Source organism: Mustela nigripes, chromosome 1 (genome assembly GCF_022355385.1).
Source record: "Mustela nigripes isolate SB6536 chromosome 1, MUSNIG.SB6536, whole genome shotgun sequence".
Lineage (NCBI taxonomy): Eukaryota > Metazoa > Chordata > Mammalia > Carnivora > Mustelidae > Mustela > Mustela nigripes.
The window spans coordinates 576,662-585,760 of NC_081557.1; the positions used below are offsets into that span (position 1 = coordinate 576,662).

Here is a 9,099-nt window from a genome sequence, read left to right on the forward strand (position 1 = left end):
CCCGCACGCACACACCCGCACGCACACACCCGCACGCACACACCCGCACACACCCGCACGCACACACCCGCACGCACACACCCGCACGCATCCGCGCGCTCACACCCGCGCGCTCGCACCCGCGCGCTCCGGCTCACGCCCACCGCACTCACGCCCCGCGCGCTGGCACACTCGTCTCCTCCGCAGGTCCTGCCTCCCGCGCCCGCACCCCCGCGCCCGCCCGCGCCCGCCTCCTGCTCGCACACGCGTCCCCCGCGAGCCCACTGCGCGGCGCGGAGCTGAGGCCGCGCGGAGCTGAGGCCGCGCGAGGAGGAGGCGCGGCAGGCGCCGAGACGCGGGGCGCCGACCCCTCCCCGGCCGCCCGCCGCGGGGCTCACCTTCAGGTACCGGAGGCCGGCCGGACCAGCCTCCCGCGCGGCCGGAAGACGCTCGCAGGCGCTGCCGGAAGTCCCGCCCCAGAACGCTGGAGCGCAGCCGCCGCGCACGGCCCGCCGGGGCGGGGGCGGGGCCGAAGCCCGGGGGCGGGGCCCCGGTGTAAGGCGGGGCTGGGGGTGGGGCGGGGCTGGGGGCGGGGCCGGGCGGGGCCGGGCGGGGCCGGGCCGGGGTCTGATGGAGGACCCGGTCCCCCGCAGAGGCCAGGGGGCCCGGGACGGGGCCCGGGCTGGGGACCGCGAGGGTAGGGGTGGGGGTTGGCGCCCCAGCCTTGCCGCGAGGCGCCCACGCGGTGAGCATCGGGAGTCGCGTCCCCCGGCGCCCCTCCTTCCCCTCTGGCGGCCACCCTCCCTCCTGGCTCTCCCGACGTCCCGCACGTGCCCCCGAGTAAGCGCGGCCCGGTCCTCCGCCGCAGAGCGTCCGTGTGGCCCCGGGACATCGAGCGCCCCCGCCAGCCGAGCCCCGGGGCTCCGTCCTGCCTCGAGGGTCTGCGGCGGCCGGCGGCCGCTCCCACAGGCCGGAGCCCTCCCAGAGGCAGGCAGAAGCCCCTCCAGCCCAGCGCGGTCAGGAGGAATGGGCACCGCGGGGACTGGGCACGACGTGGCCAGCGATCCTCACCCCCAGGCGTTTTCCTCTGCGTGCCGCCCCCGCCCCATCCCTAGCTGTTCCGGGCAGTCTCCCGCAGAAAACCGCACGGCCGTCCCGCCGGCTCTGCGCCTCCAGCCCCAGGGCGCGCGGCCTGGCTCGCTTCCCCATTTCCGCCGCCGAGACGCTTCTTTCTGAACCGAACCTCGGTCTCTCTTCCTAGTCCTGTTTCCTTCTTTCTCTTCCCCGTATTTCCTGCCAGCTGACCCTCTGCAGCCCTCCCAGAGAGGCCTGGAGCGCTGACCCACGTGATGTGCCCGTGGCCACAGGCAGCTCGTTGTTCCTGGCACCCGGCTCAGCCCTGAGGCCTGACCTTTGGGTAGTGACCCCAGGTCAGGCAGAGCTCTGGAGAAGACCCCAGTCAGCTCTGCTAGGTGACCGGGTACCTACTCAGTCCTGGGAATGCTAAGGAGACCCCGTAGTATCAAAGGTCTAGTGAGAAAGGCATTCAGGCATGATTCAGTGTCTAAATGAGCTCCCGTTCAGGTCAGAGGTCTTCACAGCAGAAGAACAGCAAAGTCCACTTGGGGTTCACTCTGAGCCAGCATTGCCTGAAACTCAAGAGCAGGCCGGAAGGAGGAACAGTGCAAAACCGCCCCCTGGGCAGGGTTCTGGGGTGTCAGGCTCCCTGCTGGTGGATGCCAAAGGGCCCTAGAACCTGGATAGAAAACCGACTTTGAATGGGTACACAACTATCAGCCACAGTAAGGTTTATTTTGTTTTATTTTATTTTAAGATTTTTATTATTTATTTGACAGAGAGAAAGAGAGAGATCACAAGTGGGCAGAGAGGCAGGCAGGGTGGGGGATGGAGCAGGCTCCCCGCTGAACAGAGAGTCCGATTTGGGGCTCTATCCCAGGACCCTGATTTCATGACCTGAACCAAAAGCAGAGGCTTAACCCACTGAGCCCCCCAGGCGCCCCCACAGTAAGGTTTAAAGTGAAGCAGAACCAGAGTGTTAGCGCCCACATAGTAAATGAAACCTGGACATGTTTGGTATTTCATGTTTCAGGAACATTTGAGACAACTTGGGGTTCAACGCATTCAAAATTTTCATCTATTGAATATATGAATTCTTTTTTAAAACATTTTATTTATTTATTTGACACAGAAAGAGAGAGAGCACAAGTAGGCAGAGCAGCAGGCAGAGGGAGAGAGAGAAGCAGGCTCCCTGCCAAGCAGGGAGCCCAATGCGGGGCTGGATCCCTGGACCTTGGGATCATGAGTTGAACCAATGGCAGAAGCCCAAGGACCGAGTCACCCAGGCGCTCCAAAAGCTAAGTTTTGAATTTGTAACTTCAATAAATTAAATCCTATTTAAATTGAATGTTAATTGGAGTATAACCCCCTTGCCCGGTCCCTAAACCCAGGGTCCAAGCCCCATTCCGGGCCCTCTTGCCTTTGAGGCAGCCCACCTTACCTGGGCTGGGTGTGGGTACCCAGACAGAGGTTCAGGCTCTGAATTTCAAGCCCAGGTCTGGCCCGTCCTCACACTGTTCTCCTCCTTGTCCTTGTCTGCGATGGGCACCAGCACCGGCACGGGCAAGGCGAGGGGCGGGGGGGAGGGGACAGAAGAGGGCAGGTACACGCCCACATGGAGCAAGGGACCGCGCAAAGACAAGCTTTCCTTCTGCCGACTGAATGACCCCTCCATGCTCTGGGGACACCCTCAGAGCCAAAGCACCCCACCTCAGAGCACTTGGCCAGCTGTGCAACCCTAACCTGGGGCTGCCCCTCTGGGACAGCTACAGAAGTGTCCCTAAGTAAGGCACTTGGCTGGCTCAGTTGGCGGAGCATGTGACTCTTGCTCTCAGGGTCATGAGTTCAAGCCCCATGTTGGGCATAGAGATTACTTAAAAAAAAAAAAAAGAAAGAAAAAAAGAAAGTGTCCCTAAGTAACTATGGGGAGTTCATTACACCCCAAGAGCACATGCACCTGGTTGTCAGAGGTGCCTGGTGGCTGCTGGAATTCTGGGTGCTAGGCTTGTACCTTCCCGGGTGTGGTGAGAGTGGGGTGTCCTCATCTCGCAAGTGGCCCTGGGCCTCTCCTCGTTTGCCAAGTCAGCACAAGACAAGGCCCTTCCCAGCAGGGGCAACCCGTGACTTGTCCTATTTGAACTGGGGGAGGCCTCAGCCAGTGGTTGCCCCAAGTACGGGGCCCAGCCCACTGTCACTGACTGTGTACTATCACTCCTGAACCTCAGAACATTCCAGTTATGAGGCCGGAAGCCCAGGAAGAGAGACCCACATCAGCATTTCCTGCTGCTGAGCCCTGCCCTGCTCATGGACGGAGACATCCTCCCTGGGTCTGGGATAAGCAGAGTCCACAGCCAGAAGGAAGAAGGGGGGGGCACCCTCTTGTGCAGTGGAGGCCTTCAGATTTAGCTTAGAGCCAGCACAGCATGCTTTCTGTCTGTGTCTCCCGTGGGAGCCCCCGCCAGCCCACCTGGCCTTGGCCATGGTGAGGGCTGTGACCCAGGTAGCATGTGCCGTCAGGTGTGAAGGTGTCCAGGCAGAAGCAAGGCAGGGGATGGGCCCCAGCCAGGTGTCCGCGGTGGGTGCGAGGCCCTGCAGGGGGCTGTGCGCTTTGTGACGCCAGTGCTGCGTTTTCTGCTTCTCATCATCCCACGACCAACCTTAAGATACCCCGTACCAGCAGCAGGGGTAGGATGAGACCAAGGGGTCCAGACTCCCTGCTGGTGGAGTGGGGCACATGGAGGACCCCAGAAGCCTGTCTGTGTCCCAAAGCCCAGCACCTGGGAAGGTGACCTTGTTTGCAAATAGGGTCTCTGCTGATGTGACTAAGGATCTTAGAAAGAGATCATCTTGGATTTAAGGTGAGCCCCAAATCCAATGTCAGGAATACTTGTAAGAGAGAGGAGGGAGCTGTGAGACGCGCAGACCCAAGCGAGGACATGGAGATGACAGAGGCACAGACCGGGGATACTTAGCTCTGGGCCAAGGGCGCCGGCAGTCGCCAACAGCGGGAAGAGAGGCAGGGACAGGTATCTCCCAGAGCTGACCTCTTTGTCTTCGACTTCGGGTTTCTACAACTGGGAGAGAATTGATTTCTCTCTCTTTGTTCTTTTTTTTTTTTTTTTTAAGATTTTACTTATTTATTTATTTTATAGAGAGGGAGAGAGAGAGAGGGAACACAAGCAGGGGTGGGGCAGAGGGAGAGGGAGAAGCAAGCTCTCCGCCGAGCACAGAGCCCAGATGTGGGGCTTAATCCCAGGACCCCAGGATCATGACCCGAGCTGAAGGTGGACACAGAACTAAGCCCCCCAGGCAGCCGGATTTCTCTTGTTTTTAAGCCTCGGGTTTGTGTCATTTGTGACGGCTGCCCCAGGCCCCTGGTGCAGTAGAGCAGGGAGGCCTGAGCTGAGGCGGGAGGCCGTGTTTGCTTTCCTGACACTGGGTTTCGTAGGCCGATCTTAAAGTGGACATGTACTGCGTCAGGTCACACTTGCTGGGTGGATAAGGGCCCAGAAGGATGCCCTTTTGCCACAAAACACCCAAAGCCGTGAGGTGATGGACAGCTGGCTGGCTGCTGGCACGGTTGGTCTGGCCTTCAAAGTCACAGAGTGGGGACGCCTGGGTGGCTCTGTCGGTTGGGCATCCAACTCTTGGTTTCAGCTCAGGTCATGATCTCAGGGTCTTGAGATCAAGCCTCGTGTCAGGCTCTGAGGTCCACCGGGCTGTGGGGGGCCCGCTTGAGATTCCCTCTCCCTCTCCCTGCCCCTCCTGCTTGTGCTCGTGCTCACGCTCTCTCTAAAATAAATAAATAAATCTTCAAAAAAAGTCAAAGAGTGTGTTTTTCAACAGGTAACTTGGGAAAACTGAAGGTCATGGGTGCTTCCTTTGGGGGAGGGGACAGGAAGCCTGATCTAGCAGCACCCTGTGGGGACAGCTGGATTTTCATAGATGGCTCCTTTAGCCCTCCCCTGGTTGGTGTTACCAGCTGCGTGGCTCCTAAAGCTGTTTGCTGATGACCGACAGCGCTCCGCAAGCCCCTTGGAGCTCCGTGGGGGTGAGTGTGAGGGGTCTGGAACACAAGCCATGGGGGGGGGGGCGTCTCAATAGGCCTTGGCTCCTACGGTCCCAGAAGCCTCAACGACACCTGAGCCGTCAGGCATGGGAATAGGTGTTAAGTAGGCCCTTGACTGGGTGAGAGGCAGCAGGGTCCCCAGTCATGGTGGCAGTAGTGTGAACACGGGACGTTTGTGGCTGGCGTAGTGACGAGCGGAGGGGCCATCGTCGTCATCCAAGATGGAGCTCCAGCTGTCAGAGCAGCCAGGTTGGAAAAGGGGGCATAGACACCAAATCCTGTCCTGCGTGTGCTCACAGTACCGTCTGCTGAGAGGTGAACCATGTCTCCTAGAAGCTCCCATGTTGGAGTCGCTCAGAATGTGACCTTACTTGGGTCACTTCAGGTGGAATTAATTGAGTTCATACCGGTGTAGGGCAGACCCCATATCCAGTGTGACTGGTGTCCTTGTGGAAAGGGGAAATTTGGACAGAGGGAGAGAGGGGGGGCAGAGAGGGAGAGCTCGTGAGGAGACACAGGGAGAAGCCCGCCATGTCCAAGCCAAGCGGGGTCTGGGCCTTGTCTTCACCCACAGCCTCAGGAGGAACTGGCCCGGCCCGCACCTTGACGTCCAGCTTCCAGAGCTGGGAGAGAAGAAATCTCCGAATTCCTTTCTCTGCATTAGACCCCGGAATTTCTGGCATCTCAAGCCTGTTTTAACCCTGGCCCCAGAGTCCAGCTTTCAGGCTGTCGCTGTTCACGCGCGCCCGGCTGACCCAGATCGCGGGGCGCCCTGGGGGGCAGGTCCACTCTCTCCGAATTCGTCCCCCACATGTTCTGCAGATTTCTGCTGGCACAAGCCTACTTCCTGTGGTTCCCTGTTCTCCTGGTGGCTAAGCCTTCCCCGTTGGAGCGTGGCTTTATGTTGGGAACCAGACTCTCCCAGGTCTGGGGTGGGGGGGCAGGGGACTTTGAGGAAACAGACTTTTCTCCTACAAAGTAACTCCTTCGAGGGACGTCATTACAGTATCTTCAAGGGCAGGGACAACTTCATCCAATGGGGGAAGAGGGGCTGTGGAGGCTGGCCGGTGGCCTTCTGCCAACGAGGGGCAGAGGCCCCTAGCTTATGCCATTTACTGTGGTCCGGTCCCTGGACTCTACAGGTGCCACAGCAGCCCTCCTGCTCTCCCACAGATTTGGAAAGGTTGGAGATTCAGCTTCTGTGGTTGCTTTGCAACAAGCCAATCCAGCGGGCTGGCTTTGAGTTCAGCCTGACAGCTGTCAGAAGTAGGCTCCCCAGACTGGGCAGCTTCCTGCCTCCCCAAGAAGAGTGGTCAGGAGTTTGAGCCCATTACTTTCCTTCTCTAGTCGGTCTGTTTCATTCAAAACAGCAGCCCTGGAGGGGCGCCTGGGTGGCTCAGTGGGTTGAGCCGCTGCTTTTGGCTCGGGTCATGATCTCAGGGTCCTGGGATTGAGTCCCGCGTCAGGCTCCCTACTGAGCAGAGAGCCTGCTTCCTCCTCTCTCTCTGCTGCCTCTCTGCCTACTTGTGATCTCTCTGTCAAATAAATAAATAAAATCTTTAAAAAAAAATAAAAATATAAAAAAACAGCAGCCCTGGAACACCTGGGTGGCTCTGTTGGTGAGCCACCCACTGCCTTCGGCTCAGGTCATGATTTCAGGGTCCTGGGATCAAATCCCGCATTGGGCTCCTTGCTTGGCAGGGAGTCTGCTTCTCTCTTTCTCTCTCTCTCTGACAAATAAATAAATATTAATAAATAAAATAAATAATAATAAATAAAAATAATAAATAAAAATCTTAAAAACAACAATACCAACAGAAAAACCCCCAGCCCTCCACAGAGTTCTTGAATTCCTCACGCTCAGCTGTTGTCCATGGCCGGGGACATGTTTGGTTCCCAGAGCCTGGCCTTCCCCAAGCAGGTCATTCCTGGTGACCAGGTGCCTAGGACTGCCTCATCCCTGTCCCTGCACGCTGCTCAGGTCTTCTGGTCACGTCGGGGCCAGCCCACCAGCCCCAGTTTTCTGGAAAGGTCATTGTCTGCAACCCTCTCCAAAGATTACGGGAAGCATCACTTGCGCAAGTGACCAGAGGGCTGGGTAGGCTCAGGTCTGGGACGAAGGAAGGATGGCCAGCTGGAGACAGAGAGTGTCCCCAGACACAGTGGCTGCGCTTCGGGCTCTGGGCTCCCCAGCTCTTGTTTTCTCCCTCACCATGCCTGCAGTGGGCTTGTGTCCTTACTTTGCATAGGCCAGGGACGCTGGAAAGAGACTCTGAGGTCTGCCCTTGCCCCTGGAAACACAGTTGTGTCCAATTCACGCGACGTAAGAAATGAGACTGTTAACGAGCACTTCATATTCTAGAAGGTGGCCTGTCCCCTGCCGAGGAGTCAGGCTGGTTAGGCAGGGCTGAGTGGACTCAGGACTGAGGTCTGGTGGTAGTCACGCCCTGAGGGCTTGTGTGTCTGGCAAGGTGTGGGAGTTAGGAGGAAGTGTGGGGTCTTTCTTATGGCTGCCTGTGTGTCTCATCAGGCTCTGGGACCCCCTCCCCGAACACACACGTGCTTGGGGGAATGCCAGGAGGCTTGGGAGGCCCACAGTCAGCACTGGAAGGGGGCGGGATGTCTGCCCAGCTCCAAGCCCTTCCTCAGAAAAGCCCTCCGCATCGGGGAGGTGGGCCCCCGCAACCTTTGGGCATTGCCCGGCCTCCAGAGGCTGCTGGGGGTGGGTCAGGGTCTGCTCATCTGAGTCCCCTGGCTTGGCCGCGGAGGGTTATCTGCTGGCCTGCGGCCTGCGCTCCCTGGGGATCTCCCCTCCTGCAGGAAGCTGTCTGCTGGCCCAGCTCTTTGGAAGGCGGTGAAATTGCTGCCTTATAAGGATTCGAGTCTGCACAGTTCCGGTCTCCCCCCCACTCCCGGGGGTCTTGCAGGCAGGCCCAGAGCCTGGGTGCGGGCCGGGTCTGCGCAAGGGGCCCCACCCCTTCCTCCTCCGGGCCAGGGTCCAGACCGGCGGACCTCTCCCTGGGAACGGAGGAAGTGAGCCAGGGCGGGACAGAGGTCTCGTCCGTGGGTTGGGCCAGTAGCAGGTGGGGGTGGGGGGCGGATAACCCTAACCCCGCACAGGAGGACGCTTCCCGCTCCAAGCCGTCCGGCTCCGCAGAGGCCAGGCTCAGCCCGGACACCTGCCCTGGGAACAGACTCCCTGGGGGTCCGCGCCCTGTCCAGGCCTCGGGGCCGAGTTGGGTGGTGGCAAAGGACCCTGGCTGGGCACTGAGGGATGGAAGGGAAGACTGGGCCCTGTGGTCATCCGGTGCAGTCGGGGCGGCGGTCCTTACTTCTCAGGCCTCAGGGCCCCCCTCTGTCAAGGAAGGGGCTGCTGGCCCTGGACAGCGGGTGACGTGCCGCAGGCCCTCAGGGCCCCCCACGGTGGACACGGTCGTGGAGGGGGTCCTGGGGAGCCGGGACAGGAACCCCGGCGCCCAGAGCCGCCCGCCGCGCGTCTGCCGGCAGGGGGCGTCCTCGCGCCTGACTTTCTGCGCCCGCGCTCGACGGGCTCGTTCCCGCGCCGCCGGCCGCCGCCGGAGCGAACGTGCGCGTGCACGGCACCGCGAGCGTGTGTGCGTGCGCGCGCGCGGCGGCGGCGGCGGCGGCGGGCCCTGAAAGCGGCGCTCGGAGCCCGAGGCGGCTCCGGCTGAGGCGGCCCCAGAGGCGGCGGCGACCCGCTCCCCGCTGCCCGCTCCCCGCTGCCCGCTGCCCGCTCCGCGCTGCCCGCTGCTCCTCCGGGCGCGCCCGCCCCGGCCGTTCCCCGGGGCCCGAAGATGCCGGCCGTGTCGAAGGGGGACGGGATGCGGGGTCTGGCGGTCTTCATCTCCGACATCCGCAACTGTGAGTGGCCGCGGCGCGAGACCCGGCCTGCGGCGGCGGGGGCCCGGGGCGGACCCGGACGGCGGGGGCCCGGGGCGCGGGGCGGGGCGGGA

The 9,099-nt window shown here is 60.9% G+C and overlaps 2 protein-coding genes across 7 annotated transcripts in view; one reads left to right on the plus strand and one right to left on the minus strand.

Moving 5' to 3' along the window:
- Positions 1-1,205, minus strand: part of CHID1 (chitinase domain containing 1) — a 26,221-nt gene extending 25,016 nt beyond the window's left edge. For both annotated transcript variants that reach the window (XR_009403949.1, XM_059397971.1), the window contains exon 1: positions 1,051-1,205. Coding sequence is in view for 1 of the 2 variants with exons in the window: in XM_059397971.1 (XP_059253954.1) it covers positions 1,051-1,188 (138 nt within the window). In the remaining variant the exon portion in view is untranslated. The remainder of the gene's footprint in view (positions 1-1,050) is intronic.
- A 6,780-nt stretch (positions 1,206-7,985) lies between these two features.
- AP2A2 (adaptor related protein complex 2 subunit alpha 2) overlaps positions 7,986-9,099 on the plus strand; it is a 77,481-nt gene continuing 76,367 nt past the window's right edge. For 2 of the 5 annotated variants that reach the window (XM_059398170.1, XM_059398179.1), the window contains exon 1: positions 8,758-9,007. In XM_059398170.1, coding sequence (XP_059254153.1) covers positions 8,941-9,007 — 67 coding nt within the window. In that variant the 5' untranslated portion in view covers positions 8,758-8,940. Of the gene's footprint in view, positions 8,159-8,757; positions 9,008-9,099 lie in introns of those variants that run through there. The other 3 variants (XR_009403968.1, XM_059398154.1, XM_059398206.1) reach the window with 2 other exon arrangements.